At 40.2% G+C, this 16382-nt stretch overlaps 1 protein-coding gene across 3 annotated transcripts in view; it reads right to left on the bottom strand.

Annotated features, from left to right (window-relative positions):
• Positions 1 to 16382, bottom strand: part of CNN1 (calponin 1) — a 39870-nt gene that overhangs the window by 7152 nt on the left and 16336 nt on the right. The window contains exons 1-5 of one of the 3 annotated variants that reach the window (XM_034434511.3): positions 13739 to 13831; positions 3386 to 3507; positions 2037 to 2103; positions 829 to 966; positions 41 to 151 (exon numbers count right to left, since the gene is read on the bottom strand). In XM_034434511.3, coding sequence (XP_034290402.1) covers positions 41 to 151; positions 829 to 966; positions 2037 to 2103; positions 3386 to 3420 — 351 coding nt within the window. In that variant the 5' untranslated portion in view covers positions 3421 to 3507; positions 13739 to 13831. Of the gene's footprint in view, positions 1 to 40; positions 152 to 828; positions 967 to 2036; positions 2104 to 3385; positions 3508 to 13345; positions 13402 to 13738; positions 13832 to 16382 lie in introns of those variants that run through there. The other 2 variants (XM_034434510.3, XM_034434509.3) reach the window with 2 other exon arrangements.

The raw sequence follows: 16382 nt of genomic DNA, 5'->3' as shown, positions 1-16382 counted from the left end.
GTATCTTAGGGAAACAGTTGCTATGACCGAAGCCACACACCTGCAATCCAATGATGTTCCGTCCTTCTTTCAGCTTTTCAGGCAGGAATTTCCGCTGTTGTTTTTCGGCATATTTCACTCCAACATTCACCCTGTTGCCTTTTGTCTTTGCCTGTGTTGTGACAATCAGAAATCCTTTCAGATGTTTCTCTCAGGTATTTTGCCAGAATGAGGCTGGTCTGTTTTGCAGCGGAGTTGAGAGCAACAGGAAGTTTTCCCCTGCCCCAGACCTCCTAGTTATTTCATTTCAAATTGGATCAAAAACCCTGGACTCAGTGTTTAGATCTGCAAGTGATTTCCTTGAGATATCATTTCTGTGATGCCAAACTGAAATCTCATCACCTTCCTTCTGAGTGTGTAAAATTAGGCTGAGCATATATGGATGTGCAAAAAGAAAGGGTTCTATGTACTTCTATAATTTAGGGTTTACTGCTAGCATGTAAAATTCTGGGAAGGAGTCTTGGTAGAAATTAACTGAATATACTGAAAAAAGGTTCCTCCTGCCCATCAATATAACTCTTCTGATGGAAGATTTATAGACCAATAAGGGATATTGTAGATCAGAGGCAGTATAACAGGTATTTTCTTCTAGTAGTGAAGAGTTAGCTATGAGATTGTCATTCTAAATGTAATCTGAGGCCACATTGATCTTGGCCACCACTCACATTTCAATATGGTGATTGGGTTATACAATATTATATTATTGGGGTGATATCTATATGTGATATCTATCACATTCATGCTATCATATAGGGTTCACTGAAGAAAAAATGAGCAAAAACAACTTACCATGCTAGCTAAAGCAATCAGGGTGGACTGGACCTGGGTATAGTTTGTATTTTCAAAGAGATCATTTGCTTCAAAAATGTCGTGGGGTTTTACGCCATATCTTGTGATAGCCTTAATAAAGTTGCCAATGTTTTCCAGCTGCAAAACAGGAGTCAAATAATCATTTACAATCATTGAGCATTTTCCATTTAGTGCTTCCCCTAAAAAGTGGATGGTGGAATCTTCTCCAGTATGGCATGTAACTAATTCCAGCACGTCTGAAAAGCATTATGGTAGGGAACACTGATTTAGTACTGTCTCAAAGCTCAAGGGGAAAAATTACAGCCATCTTCTTAATGCATCACAAGTGCAATGGTGGAAGCATAAGGACTACATGAGGACTCTTCTAATAATGAGTGGATTCATGAGCCAGAAGTGCTTCCTTCACTTTTTACAGTCAGCAAAGATGTAGCAGTTAGTAAAAAGATAGGAAAGTAGAAAGATAAATATTATTCTGCCCTGTTTGGTAATTGCTCTGTGCCTCTAAATATCTACTATCAGAACAGCCACACAACATATACTGTAGGACCCCAACCCCCGGTCCGTGGACTGGCATCAGGCTGCAGCATGCCAGAAACCGGGCCATGCAAACAAGCAAAGCCCCATCCATGAGATGCAGGCAGCATGTGAAAACACACCCCTTCTGATCCGCAGAAAAAAAACTCCACAGAACTGGTCCCTGGTGCCAAAAAGTTGGGGGCCACTGATGTACTGCATAGCAGAGCTCTGGCAGTAAAAGCTGCTTTTGAGAGGGAACATTTGGATCAAAGAATCAGGGAAGGGAATTCCTTTCCTCATTGCCCAGTTTTCATACTCCCAAATACATCAGCCAGTCTCACCTACAATATTTGGCTGCATATTTTTGCTCATTAGGTTTTGAAATTGAATTTCACTATCAGAAATTTTCTCCTTATTTCTAGGTTGACTCTCTCCTTGATCAGTTTCCATCCATTATTCCTTGTCTGGCCTTTAGGTGCCTTGGAAAATAGCTTGACCCCCTTCCTCTTTGTGGCAGCCCCTCAAATATTGGAAAGTTATTTACTGTGTAGTAAAGAGAAAAGCTCAGCTATTTCCTGCTGCCATAATGCTAATCTCTCATGTACCTTAGTAAAAGTTTCTTAATAATATAAAGGTAGCACTGATCTGGACATAGTAAGAGAGAATGGTACCTGATGCCAGTTCTGGGTGGACTCATTCACTTTCCTTACAGATCCAGGTTGGAGTTTGTTGATAAGTCTGAAAGAGAGGGGGAGAGGAAATTTTTATTGCAAGGTGTTTATTTCTTCAGCATCAATATACGATTTCTGCGTGTTTACTTTGATGGAAGAATGCCATGTAATTCAGAAGTGGCAACCTGTATGCTTTTTCTTTCTGAAAAGTTCTCTCTAAACAAAAATACTTATGTGCCCATGGAATGTACTCAAGAAGTGGTCAGTTAGAAGAAAATTGCTGTATTTTTTTTCTAACTTCAAAAAAGACCCAGCGCAGCTCAGTAATCTTAGTTTTAAAACCCACACATCCACTATAAATTAATTGTATTAAGGATGCAGATTCTCCAAGCTCCTAATTAATTGGTCTTCAAAAAAATAGTGTCTTTATCAGTTTAGGTGGTGTGTTCAGTCATGATTCTTGGTATGGAGATTGAATGGAATTAAGGGATTAAAGTTAAATTAAGGGATGTGGTTCAGTGATACTGCAAATATTTTGAGATTGCTTTGGCCACATAGAGCTGGCATTGCAGTCTTATACCTGTGTGTACAAATATTGGTTACATTTAAATTGTTTAATATTCATAGTAATAAAAAATGCAGTATAATGGAAACAGGAAAATGATCTGCTTTTCGGCCAGTTGGCTGAGATGGTAAATAAAGTTGCCAGATAACCAGGAAAAAAATCCATCTTTGTTGCATTTCATTATGTCTAAACCACCAAAAGCAATGTGTTTCAATCCCCTTTAAATTCGATTAAATTTAAAGCATCCTTGAGTTATTCCAATACTTGGGATTGGGGGAACATATTTAGGGATCAAAACTTTGAATACAGGGGAGACATTAGATTTCTTTATTTCCTTTTAAAGTAATTTTAGTAGGTATTTAGGTATTAAATCTTGTTTTATTATCCAGGTTTCTTTTCAAATTATCTATAATAAATCATTCACGGTCTTTGGTATTGATGAATCCTTGGCAGGATGAACTGTAAATCTAAATAAAAATGTCCCTCAACAATCATGTTTAATGAGGTTTTCTTAAAAAAAGAGATAATATTTCTCCCCCCCCATAGAGTATATCTGAAAATGCCCATCTAGAAAACGATAGTCATTAAAATTTTAATTTGAATGAAAACAGCTAATGCTGTGAAGCCAGAGGAAAGTATGCAAACATTTCCTTTTCTTAATAAGTTAAGCATATTAGTCCAAGTCCTTTGTCAGCTAATTAATGCTAGTCTAAACTAGCAGTAAGCCTTTGTCCATCCTCAATCTTTGGGGAACAAGCTTCCCCCTCCTTCTGTGTTGTCTTACTCGCACAGGATGACTCCATCTTTCAGACTTTCCATGAAGTTGTCTCCAATGCGCTTCCCTGTTGCTTCCTCAATCCATTGTCGCAATTCAAGTTCCCGCTGGGGATCATATTTCTGTGCTAGCTGCAGAAAGAAATGATGTATTTTGGAATATTTAACCAAGGAATAAACAAAGATTCATTCACAAGCATGATGTAATGCCTTCTCTTTGATGGAGTTTATTACTTCTGAGAATTACATACAAGAATTTAAGAGTGTAATTAATACTATAATAATTATAGTCCAGAACTGTTCATATTCATAAATGAGGAAACAGAAAATACATGAAAAGCAGTAATAGATTGATATTGGATTGTATTTAAGCTTAAATGTAGTAGAATACTGATTTCAAGAAGAGAGGTTTATCTGGTTAAAATACATTTTGAAATAATAAAGCTGTTAATGTATTACACATCAGAATAACAAGAACCATCATAATAAAAAACATATTCATTTAAAATCTAGATATTTTCAAGACTTGGCTCCAGATGTAAACTTCAAAAAGGGAATACCATATCTGGATGCTTGTAAAGAAAACATTTTACAATTTATTGCTAGTGAATTCTTGGCAAATGTCATGTAATCCAGTGGGCATCCCTTGTAAACCTTAATAACTGGCTACTATGTAAGAGAATATATCCAGCAGACATTTAGGGCCTATAATTGGATAAAACTTTATATCAGCATGGACATCTCGAATATAGGTGGTGCTTTAACTACCATGACATCAACTGGGAGACAAATTCTGCACCACAAGTGGAAGGTCAAACAGGTTCCTGACAAATGTAGCAGACAACTTTGTCTCCCAAAAAGACAAAGAGAAGAGAACTAGGTGATCAGCTATATTGGACTTAATTCTCACTAACAGAGATGAAATGATAGAAGGTGTTGAAGTTACAGGAACCTTGCAGGGGGATGATCATGCAATATTGGAATTCAATATTATACAAGCACAAGCAATAGAACAATAGAACAAATTCAAACTAGAGTCTTGGGTTTTAAAAGAGTTAATTTCAATAAACTTAGAGCTTGGGAAGGATTCCATGGATGAGAATCCTTAAGGTAAAAACAAGAAGGTTGGGAAATTTTGAAAAGTGGAAGCCCAGTCTGGCACAATACCAATGAAGAAGAAAAATAACGGGGCTATGTCTAGTGTAATGAAAAGAAGGACTAGACATGATAGCAGTGTTCCAATATTTAAGAGGCTGCCACAAAGAGGTTGTCAACCTGTTCTTGAAGGCACCTGAAGGCAGCACAAGAAGCAATGGATGGAAACTAATCAAGGAGAGAAGTAACCCAGAAGAAATTTCCAGACAATTGGAACAATTAATCAGTGGAACAACTTGCCTCCAGAAGTTGTGAATGCTCCAATATTGGAAGGTTTTAAGAAGAGATTGGACAATCATTTGTCTGAAATGGTTTAGGGTCTCCTGCCTGAGCAAGGAGTTGGACTAGATGACTTCCAAGGTCCCTTCCAACTGTTATTCTATTCTACAGCTCAGCAGTTCATTAGCAGTCAGTGCTTCTCTTTCAGAGAAGTTTACAATAAATTGCTCCCCTTCAGCATTTTTAGCTATGATGCTGCAGTTTCCCGACCAATCTCAGAAGCAGGCCATGTGTGCACATTGAAAGAAATGTATGTTCAATGTGGTCACTAAAGCTCTGCACCCTCCAGAAATAATTTGAATGATTTTTTTCAGACCTTATACAAGCATGTCGCCTCTCATTCATTCATCAGAGCAGTCAATCTTTTTTTTTCCAGGCATCTGCATGAGCCTGAAATAAAAGTTAACAGTTGCTTTAAGAATTACATAGATTTTTAATGGGACTGGCAAGTTTTTTCAGGGACTGGCAAAAGATGGGCTGTTTTAAGGAATAGCTGCACCTTTGTGGAGCCCAAAACATTTATTCCAAGCTTTACTAAAGAGTGCACTGCATTACTGGCTAGGCCACTCTCCTGTCCAGGACCAGCCACAGCCATGAGTGATAAGAGCTGGAAAAAAGTTGTCCTTGCTATGGAAGCCAGCTGTGCCTAAGTAGCTTTCAAAGCTTTGAACCTGCAACATCATGGAATCTTTCCTAATTCCCAGGCAAGAATCTGCCGGAATTCAACTTACGGTTTTTTTTTTTCCTCTAGGCAGCAGTTAAGTGGTGCACACGCTTGCCAGACTTGAATGTTATGAATAGATTTGATCAGAATACTGATTTAGTCATGATTTGCAGCTCTGAGAATTTCAGTTCTTTCATTCTTAAGTGAAATGAAGTCTTGGATCCAATCCAAAGTTTTAAAATGACTGCTGACAAGGTCAAAAGATATCTTTTCCCCCTCAAATCTCACCGCCACCATATGTTAACTACAGTTATTTGCACATTCTAAAAATTAAAAGCTAGTAGTAATTATTACAATGGATTAAATGAGGAAAGACTAAATAAAACATCTAATAGAATTTTAAAACTACCCTTTATCAAAGTAAAGTTCAGTTTGTTGGTAAAAGCGTATGTGTTGAACTTTACATTGGAAACAATGCTTTGTGAAGGACGGAGATTTAATAAATCAGAGATATCTTATCCTGGCTTTAAAAAACACTCCATTTTGCATTGATTTTGAAGTTTGTATATTGTGGAGCAAAAATTATTTTACTGATCTGAAAAAAAGGAAGGGCAAAATAGACACAGAATAAGATCTTGTCTTATTTTACACCTTACCTTTATAATACCTCACCTTTTCTCTCCCCCCCTTCCTTCCCTCACTCTTTCTCATATCACTAATAAAACATATTTCAGCACTGAGTGAATTCTTAACCAACATAAATGTGGAAGATACGTTGGCAAATCCCTGTGGCAATGGAAACCTATTTTAATCATAGGAAATAGCACGTGTGAAAGTACTAGGTCACTCCACACTAGGTAGTCAGTCTTCCAACTTTGTGTTTCTAAGTATACACTTATCCCATACAATAACCTTAAGAATATTTCTGTATTACCTGATTTTAATAGTTTAGTACAGTAATCTGGGACTAAAAAAGTTTCCAATGTCGGTTGGTTTATAGACATTATACATGTACTGCTAGTTTTCTTAGTTTGCTAGCTATGTAACCCATAGTTCATTATTGCTATCTTAGCTAAGATTCTTGTTTCATATCCTACTCTGGATGTCAGCAAAGGTGTGTTCCAAGACAAAAGGCCCTGCAGTATAAATGATGTGGGAAGTATGTTTTCCATAAACATTTCTCTTTATTGCTCCAGATAGTTGCTATTTCAAAGAAAAGCAGGAAATAAACTGTGAAGGCTGAATTTTTTATATCCTTTCTGACTAAAATAGCAAGCAGCACTGGTTTATTTTATTCCATCATTCTGCTTATGTTGTCTATGCAGGTTCTGCCTGCAAGATCATGATTTGGATAATTTTCCTTATTTAAAAATACACATTGCTGCAGTACATTTAAGATTTTTTCCACATCATGGACTGCACTGATTTTGCTGATTTTTCAAGGAGTTGTGCTTGAAAAGCAAGATGGCCATATTTATCATTGTGAAGGTTTAATGCATCCATTGTGCTGCTATTGTGGGAAAAGAATGGCAGGTAGAGAATCATGCTGTCAAAAAATACCATTTTTGCTGCCAAACTGAAATTCCAATAGTAGTTAAATTCTGTATAGACTTTTATATAGCTTTGGTAGTGATCGTTGAGAATCCACAGTTTCATCAGTCAAATGCCTTAGAAGTTTAATCAGATGTGGGACTAATATCCCCAGGTGTTTTGTTTTGTTTTTATTATGCCACTGGGAAAAGCAATATTGGTGTTAGTCTGCCACTTTATTTGGAAATGTACTTCCAAGCCAAGTCCTGGCCTTCCTTCTAAGGCTTTTGCAGCCCCTCAAAGCAGCTGAAGTGGTAGTTTGACTGGTGTTCTGGGAACAGGCTGCTTGAGTGATAGGAGACAGCTCTGAAGAGTTTGTGATCTTGTCAAAAAAATAAAAATAATCCAAAACAGTATTTCAGTCTTGTGAAAGTATTCTGCCAGTTGAAAAGGTCAGGTTATGGAATAATTAAGATTAGGCATCTTCATAGACTGTGTTTCTCCTCATTATTGCTAAAAGTAAACTTCTCTCAGGAAAGATGCTGGAGCAAAGATGTTCCTATTTCAGGATGATGGTAGTGTGATGTGTCACACAAAAAATATCTTCTTTCAAGATGAGGCTCCCAAGAAGGGTTCAAGGAAGAAAAACTTCCTTGAGCTAAAACATTTAAAGTCTGAAACAACAGCACAGGTGGAAGTATGGAACAAATGAAACATCACTTGAAGCAAAGAAAATGTAGCCTGTGGTGGGTGTTCAACAATTAGATTATTAAAAGCTTTTTGCCAAATAACTTGTTGGTTGTTCAGATCAATTATGTAGCATTAAACTCATCAACTCTCTAATCCTATTCCCAATTTCTTGTGAGAAACACTCTCTGCTGACATTACTCCTGTATCTTTTATGAACAGTTTGCCATATTTAACGGGACAAAATGTTTTTGGTGGACATGGAGGCAAATAGAGAAAAGTGTTAAATTGTTTAGCTTTAAAAAGTCAAAGGTTCACTTGAATCAACTTTGAATCCTGCTAATTGCAACACTGCAGTTTTCTTGGCAGTTTTATGGAAGTGGTTTGCTTGCTACTGTTTCCTTTTCAGATGTTTTTCTCAGCTGGGTATTCCCAGTTGATCTCCCATCCAAATACTAATTAGAACCAGCCTTGTTTAGCTTTGTAATATTGGCCAAGGTTAGCTAGGAATTGTGGCTAAAAGCAAAACCACAAAGCCATGACCTGAATGACTGAGAATCTCCATAGACACAAACCAGGAAGAAAACGTGATTTGTTATCTCCTTTTTAGTTTGTTAGGACTCCACTTATTAAAATGAGTGGCAAAAGCCTTCTGAGTTTCTAGCCTGGCATCCTCATCATCTTTTCTTAAGTTCCATATTATTTCAAAATCCTCTCTCATCGTCTTTGTCAATATTGGACAATGCCATTTGTCCCCCTGTTGCTTTTGTGAAATTTAGATCTAGAACTACCATCTCCCTTTACCTCAGCCACATGCTCCCAGCATGCACATCTTCCGAACACAGACATGGACTCAAAGCAAAATGCAGCAGATGAAGCATCTAGAGAGCCACTGTTTTCATGAGGTCACTCTGGTGCTTTGTTTCTCTAGTAAGGGATAGTTTTAACCCACCAATGAATTGTTCAAATGATACAGTAGATGGGAGACCTCAAAGAGTGTTTAGCTGGAAGGGGCCAAAAAGGGGACGCACAGAGGCCGAAAATGGGGTGGCGGAGGCAGCGATGGGCGGCGGCGATAGTGATGGGCGGCAGCGATCCCCACAGCCTGGAATAACTGATCATCAGTATTCCAGGAGGCTGATCCAACTGCCAATCAGCTGCTTGTGCCAAATCAGGCAGTGCTGAAGCTTTCCAGGCTGTTTGTTATTTGCTGCAAGGAGGCATATTGCTGGGAGGCAGAGATAGAAGGGTGGGGGCTAGCAGGTGGGCGGAGCTTCAGCAACATTCGGTCTATAAGATGCACAGACATTTCTGCCCACTTTTTTTGGGGGGGTGGGGGAGTGCATCTTATGTCCGAAAAATATGGTAGCTTGTTTTGGCATGTGGGGAAATGGAATTACTCATATTAAATCACCCAAAAAAATTTATTTCACATTTTCACAAATTATTTATTTATTTATTATTTAAATTTCTATACCGCCCTTCTCCAGAATAGGACTCAGGGCGGTGAACAGCCAGAGTAAAAAACAATACATACAAAATTTAAAAGCAATTTAAAATAATTAAATATTATTGGCCGTAAATTAAAACAACCCAATTTAAAATCAATTTAAAATTAACTCAAGCCAGCCCAGCTAGTTGAAATAAATGGGTTTTCAGGGCCCGACAAAAAATCCGGAGGTCTGTTATTGTACGTATCTCTGGGGGGAGGTTGTTCCAGAGGGTGGGCGCCGCCACAGAGAAAGCTCTCCCCCTGGGAGTCATCAGCCGACATTGTCTGGCGGACGGCACCCTGAGGAGGCCCACTCTGTGCGAGCGTACTGGCCGGTGGGAGGCTATTGGTGGCAGAAGGCGGTCTCGTAAGTACCCCGGCCCTAAGCCATGGAGCGCTTTAAAGGTGGTCACCAACACCTTGAAGCGCACCCGGAAGACCACCGGGAGCCAGTGCAGCTCGCGCAGGAGAGGTGTTACATGGGAGCGCCTCATCGCCCCCATAATCCCCCGCGCGGCCGCGTTCTGGACCAGCTGGAGCCTCCGGGTGCACCCCAGGGGGAGCCCCATGTAGCGAGCGTTGCAGTAGTCCAGGCGGGAAGTGACGAATGCCTGAGTGACTGTGTGTAGGGAGTCCCGATCTAGAAAGGGGCGTAACTGGCGTATCAGGCGGACCTGATAAAAAGCCCCCCTGGCCACGGCCGTCAAATGATCTTCTAACGACAGCCGTGTGTCCAGGAGGACGCCCAAGTTACGAGCCCTCTCCGTGGGGGCGAGTGATTCGTCCCCAATAGCCAGCGATGGCGTCAGCTGGCTATATCGGGACGCCGGAAGCCACAGTCACTCGGTCTTGGAGGGGTCTTCCACACTTACAGCCCTGTAGAGTCCACTGTAGAGTCCACTGAAGAGGCTGCTTCTCTTCTGTCATACTTCAACCATCTGAACACACCCCATTTCAAAATTGTACTTCTGAGGACATTAGCTATTCTTCCCATAATAGAAAGGAAGGAAGTGCCAAGAGCTCTATTACCTTGCACATTTACAAAAGTGAACAAGATTATTTTGAGGGAAAGAGACACACTAAACAGATCTTTTTCCTGCAAGTATTAATCTCTCACAAGCATGATGGGAATTAATTCCCCCAAATCTACTCCAAAGAGGATTCATAGAATGGTTTATTTCACTGACATAATTGCACGATGTTTCACAAATCTATTCCTGGTTGTCATCCATCAATGTATTTCGTTTGAGTTTTTATTTAGTTTGATCTCTTTGGACCCTCTGTTCTTCTACCATGCACATACACTTCAGAAACTGAATGTTTTCAAATTTAAACACATGCCAATAAAAGTCTGTCATAATAAGAAAAAATGGCAACCTTTCATTTATGCAAAGAGATGAATAAAATTAGAATGGAGCCTGATCTACATATCCCTTGAACTGAGGTGAGAGAATGAACTCTGGCATTTTATGCTTCTGAACATTCTGTTATGATAAAACAAATAAACAAGGTTTCTTATCTATCTAGCAGGGAACAGATTGAGATTGCTCTCCCCCAACCCAAACAAAGTCTTAAAAAAAAACCCCAAGGAATTTAAGGACAGATAAAAAGAAACATTTGAATGTGACATCTCCTATTCTCAAGCTGAAGCAGCATTGGATAAAAGCAGTGTTGATTCAAGGGTGGATGATACCCCCAGGCTACACAGATGATGCTACCTCTCACCAATGTGCATTTTTTGAATGACTTGGAAGGAGAGGCAGCATTCGTGCCCCCTAAGCTTTGGTGCCTTAGGCCAGTGACTTTTTAGCCTTGGCTAAAGCCAGCCCTGGATAAGAGTAGAGCAAAGCTAATTTTTTTTGTTTCTGCCTCATCACCATGTCTTGGAAAGAATATAGCAAGCCTATAAAGATCAAACTACAAGAGATGTAGTTTTTCCCACACTCTTTAAGGACCTTTTAAGTATCTGCTGGAAGTTGATCCACATCAGATTTTAACCACTAAAAAAGAGATTTCTCTCTTTCCCTGACCCCTGTTTATTTTTCACACAAATGTTTATCACTGCAACTTCTCATTTGGCTGGGAGAGGAACTTGATTAGAGTGCTTCCACATGTCAAATTTGGTTCAGATTGTGAATTCCTGCAGCTGCTGGTATTTAAAAAGCTAAAACCAGCATATGGGCATCAGTAAACTCAGGCAAGTGTTCCTGTCAGGTGTAATCTGATTCGGGGTTTGGACTGTACAATCTGAACTTGGCCAATAGGCCAATAGTATGATTTGTTCACTGGTAAAACTTTGGTTTAATGGAAACAGCATTTGGCATTGGGGAGGCAAGTGGAAAAAACCTATTGCCATGCTTGAACTTCTGACATTGTTTTAGAAAGCTCTCATCCACGGTTCCTAGCAAATTGTTGCAAAGGCCTGGAGAGTTTTACTTTGAGTTGCATAGGGGAAAAGATCCTCTGCAGGCTTTTCCTCAGGTTAATTGGGCTCTTCTAGACCTTTATTTGTTCTTTAGATGCAATAAAGCCAACAGATTTCCTCATATACTGGCAAATGAATGTGACATTACAGTAGCAAGCAATATTTTGCACTAAGCAATACAAAGACTATGCAGAATGCACACAACTCTCTAGTGCTAAGTCACCTTCAGACTATGCCACCTGTGATGTGTTGGCAAAAGTGACTACAGTCCTCCAAGATCATGTTTCTTAATCTTCTCATGATTGTAGGTACTTTTTTTTAATGAAGAACACACATGACTGATTCTTTTAAAAAGGGAAGGATTAAAACCAAATTCATAGGTATAGAATTGGTGATACTTTGCTCAACAGCACTAACTGTGAGAGGGATATAGGAGTCCTAGTGGACAATCACTGAAGTATGAGCCAGCAGTGTGCTGCAGCCACCAAAAAAGCCAACACAGTTCTAGGCTGCATTAACAGAGGGATAGTATCAAGAACATACGAAGTGTTAGTACCAATTTACACTGCACTGGTGAGATTGCACTTGGAATACTGCATACATTTTTTTAAAAAAATTTGATTTATATGCCGCCCTTCTCCGAAGACTCAGGGCGGCTTACAATGTGCTCAGCAATAGCCTTCATCCTTTTGTATATTTATACAAAGTCATCTTATTGCCCCCACAAACTGGGTCCTCATTTCACCTACCTTAGAAAGGATGGAAGGCTGAGTCAACCTTGAGCCTTGGCGAGATTCGAACTCTGCAGTAATTGCAGGCAGCTGGTCTTAATAATCAGCTTAATAACAGGGTGCCTTAAACCCCTGTACTACCAAGGCTCGTATTTTGGTCACCACAATACAAAAAAGATGTTGAAATTCCAAAAAGTGCAGAGAAGAGCAACAAAGATGATTAGGAGACCAGAGGCTAAAAAATACGCTGAACAGCTGCAGGAACTGAGTATGTCTAACGAAGAGATAGATTAGGGGGTGACATGATAGCAGTCTTCCTATATATAAGGGGCTGTCATGAAGAAGAGGGAGTCAACCTATTCTCCAAAACACCTAAGGGCAGGACAAGAAGTAATAGATGGAAACTAATCAAGGAGAGATATACCTAGAACTAAGGAGAAATTCCTGTCAGTGAGAACAATTATTCAGTGGAATGGCTTGCCTTCAGAAATTGTGGGAGCTCCAGCATGAATGGTTTTTAAGAAGAGATTGGACAGCTATCCATCCAAAATGGTATATGGTCTCCTGCTTGAGCAGGAAGTTGGACCTCCAAGGTCCCTTCCAACTCTGTTAGTTTGTATTTTGTAAATATTTTAAAAAATGTTTGGGTAACTCACTACATATTCTCTTACACTTAATTGCATTAATTATAAATGTGGGTGGGGTGGAAATGAACTTATTATTTTTTAGAGTGCATGCTTTTATCTTTCTTTGTTATGCACACACAATTAACAAACTTTTTAAAATACTTTAAAAAAATTAGAAACGAGGCAAATAAAACAAAGCTAAGAAAGAAGAAAAAAATCAATATACTTATCAAGTCACTGATTTTCCAATGAATATGCTGGCATAATACCGTGTTTCCCCGAAAATTAGACATGTCTGGATAATAAGCCCAATCAGGCTTTTCAGTGCATACGATAATATAAGCCACCCCTGCAAAATAAACCACCCGACCAACTACTTACATGCATGCGCAGCCGGTCCCACCATTTCCTCTAGTTGCTTGCCACACAATCAAAATGAGTTGAGGAGGCGAGGCTGGGGGGGGGGGGGGGGGAGGGAGGGACATGCCCTGTCCTCCCTGTTCTTTGCACCGGCTGAGCAGCCCAAAACGTCCCACCCCACCCCAATGGCAACAGCTGCTTCCCTTCCCCGTCGTCTCTTTATCGAGAGGGGTGGCAGATGGGGCGGTGGAGAAGTGAGACGTGTGGAGCAAGATATGGCTCCCCTTGCCTTCTCTTCTCCCCCCCTCGCTGGGCATGACAGGGCTCCTGCCCCTCACTTAGCCACCCACCCCCTTTAGGGATGCAATTTGGGGTGGCAGGTAGGGCAGGTGAGAAGCAGGACGCTCATCTTACCTTTCAAGCTCCGTCGCTTTCCTCATTGTTGTTTCCAGGGAAACATGCTGTAAAAGAAAGCCTTCTTGCGAGTTCGAGAAGTTTGATTGAACTAGCGAGAAGCCTTTCTTTTACAGCGTGTTTCCCTGGAAACAACAACGAGGAAAGTGACGGAGCTTGAAAGGTAAGACCTACATCCCGCTTCTCACCGGTCCCACCTGCCACCCCCAAATTGCATCCCTAAAGGGAGTGGGTGGCTAAATGAGGGGCAGGAGCCTGGGGCTCCTGCCCCTGGGGCTCTATTCAGTTCAGCCTGGGTTTAGCCTGGGGCTCTATTCAGTTCAGGATGCAGGTCCTGCAGAGGAAAATCTTGGTGGCAGAGGAAAATAGCTTGCAGAATACTATGAAACTATTTAAGTTCCATTTCTGTTCCACACAGCATAATTTAGACAAAATTCATACCAAAATGGAGATGAAAAAATTAATATTTGCAGAAGTACAATAATAATAAGTCATAATTTTTAAAAACGGGGTGAGAAATTAATTGGGTCAGGACTGGCTGACCATAAAGATGAAAATAAGAACTAGAGCCTGACTGACAGGCACATACGGTATCCTAATTAATAACATTCCACATTACAATATTTTCTTGCAGCTATCAATTGTTTACATCCTATTCTTTGGGTATGAACCTTAATTCCTAAACAGCTTCATCTTCAATAATGAATCAGCTGTCTTTGGAGAAATCTTTATTGAAGTCAAAACACAAAAAACAAGATCAAATGTGGAAGGCCCAAAAGAATTCAGTGGAGACCTGAAGTGGTTTGAAATGGTTTGATACCATATTTAAAAAAAAAAAACAAGTAGCCAGATGGCAGCCTTAGAATATGCCACCTAACTACTAGTCAGGTTCAACTCTGCATACTTTTTCTATACTCTGGCTAAAAGAGTATAGATTTTCAGGGGTGATTAAAAACAAGGTAGAGATTCTCTTAAAAGAAGCTGTGATGAATTGAAATGCTTCCACTTGTACATTTCTTGGCGATATGCACAACTGTGGCTGGTGTTCTTTGACCCAAGTTAAATTAATACTGAAATATTCCCATCAAAACTGGGTGTTTTGGTGCTTGAAGAGAACCTGTACTAATAAAGGGGCAAGGATTTGGTCAACCTTCACACAGCAATGCCTAGAAAAATCCACATTGGTTTTCTCTTATGTATTATGGAGAGAGAAAGGAAAATTCCTTAAATGCCTTCTTTTGCATGCAGCTAAAGCAGAAAAAAATGATTTAGGACAGTGATGGCTAACCCTTTTGCCATTGCGTGCCAGAAGTGGAGGGTGGGTCGCATGCGCACGTGCCCACACCCATAATTTTATGCGCCCTGCCCCCGTGCATGTGCCCCCCCCCCACGCAATGGCACGTTTAGCTGGCTGTTTCTGGTCTTCGGAGGGCCTGCAGGGCGGGTGGGGAAGGCCGTTTTCTCCCTCCCCAGACTCCTAGAAAAGCTCTGGAGGGTGGGGAGCAAAAAAAACGGGCCTTCCCCACCACCCCCCGAGGTCCTCTGGAGGCAGGAAACAGCTTGTTTCTGTACTTCTGGTGGGCCCAGAAGGCCTGAAACATGCCGGAGCTGAGCTCACGTGCCCACGGATATGGCTACACGTGCCACCTGTGGCACGCGTGCCATAGGTTCGCCATCACAGATTTAGGACAAGTAACTGGTCATACTTTGAAACTTTGTAGGAAAAAGCTTTATTTAATACACTAGATAAAGTAGGCAGAAAATAGCATGGCCTTGTCTGTGAGGAAGGATACCCATTTGTTTATGCATACATGGCCTCCAGTGAAAAAAAACTGTTTTACAAGGTGAAATTAAAAGCTGAACACAGCTTGGAAGCAGATGGAGAGGTTAGCATGACATCAGATTCAGTCCTAGATAACCTCTGCTAAAAGATATATATAAATCATCTAATAATTCAGCTTTCCAGATCTGGGGACTAATCCAAGGCTGGCCAGCCAATCACTTTCATGCCTAAAAAATAACTTGAAACTCTGCCTCCAACAAAAACGCAACTGCTCCTCCTTTGCCATTTTCCTCTGCTCCCACCCTGGCCACACAAGTTCTCCAAACCAAGCTCTAGAAGCAGCAATGGAGCAACATGAAACTGCAGAAGTGCACTGCTGGATCCTATGTGATGTTGTAGAACTCTTGTTTTGGTTTTTAGAGCTCTGAGTTTTTGAGCAGAAGTTCGGGTGTCAGAATATTAACAATGGTGAATAACATACTCTCAAAGATAGATTGCTAATCATTACTGACATTCTGAAATGTATCTCCTGTGTGTCATATTCCTTGAATATTGATTATAGAATATAATGGTGGCTGCACCATTATATATTCTATATGTTTAAATTTAAAAATTATTAAAACTGAAATAAAAATGCCATAAAATCTCATCTACACAGTGTGATGACTACATCCATTGTGTAATTTGCCTGCCTGATCAGTTTATTATCCAGGGGCTTCCAGCTTCTTGGTCTTCCTTCTTATGATTCATTATTTTTAAACTGGATTTGCATCTTTTCAGATAGGGGGTTGTTTTCTGTAAATGTGGCCATCCAAGATATCCAGCAGGCCTGGAGGATTTCTTACAATATAGTCATGGAAT

Source organism: Pantherophis guttatus, chromosome 2 (genome assembly GCF_059756535.1).
Source record: "Pantherophis guttatus breed Tessera chromosome 2, ASM5975653v1, whole genome shotgun sequence".
Lineage (NCBI taxonomy): Eukaryota > Metazoa > Chordata > Lepidosauria > Squamata > Colubridae > Pantherophis > Pantherophis guttatus.
Note: the sequence above shows the minus strand (reverse complement) of the source record. Positions and strands in the feature narration are given on the sequence as shown.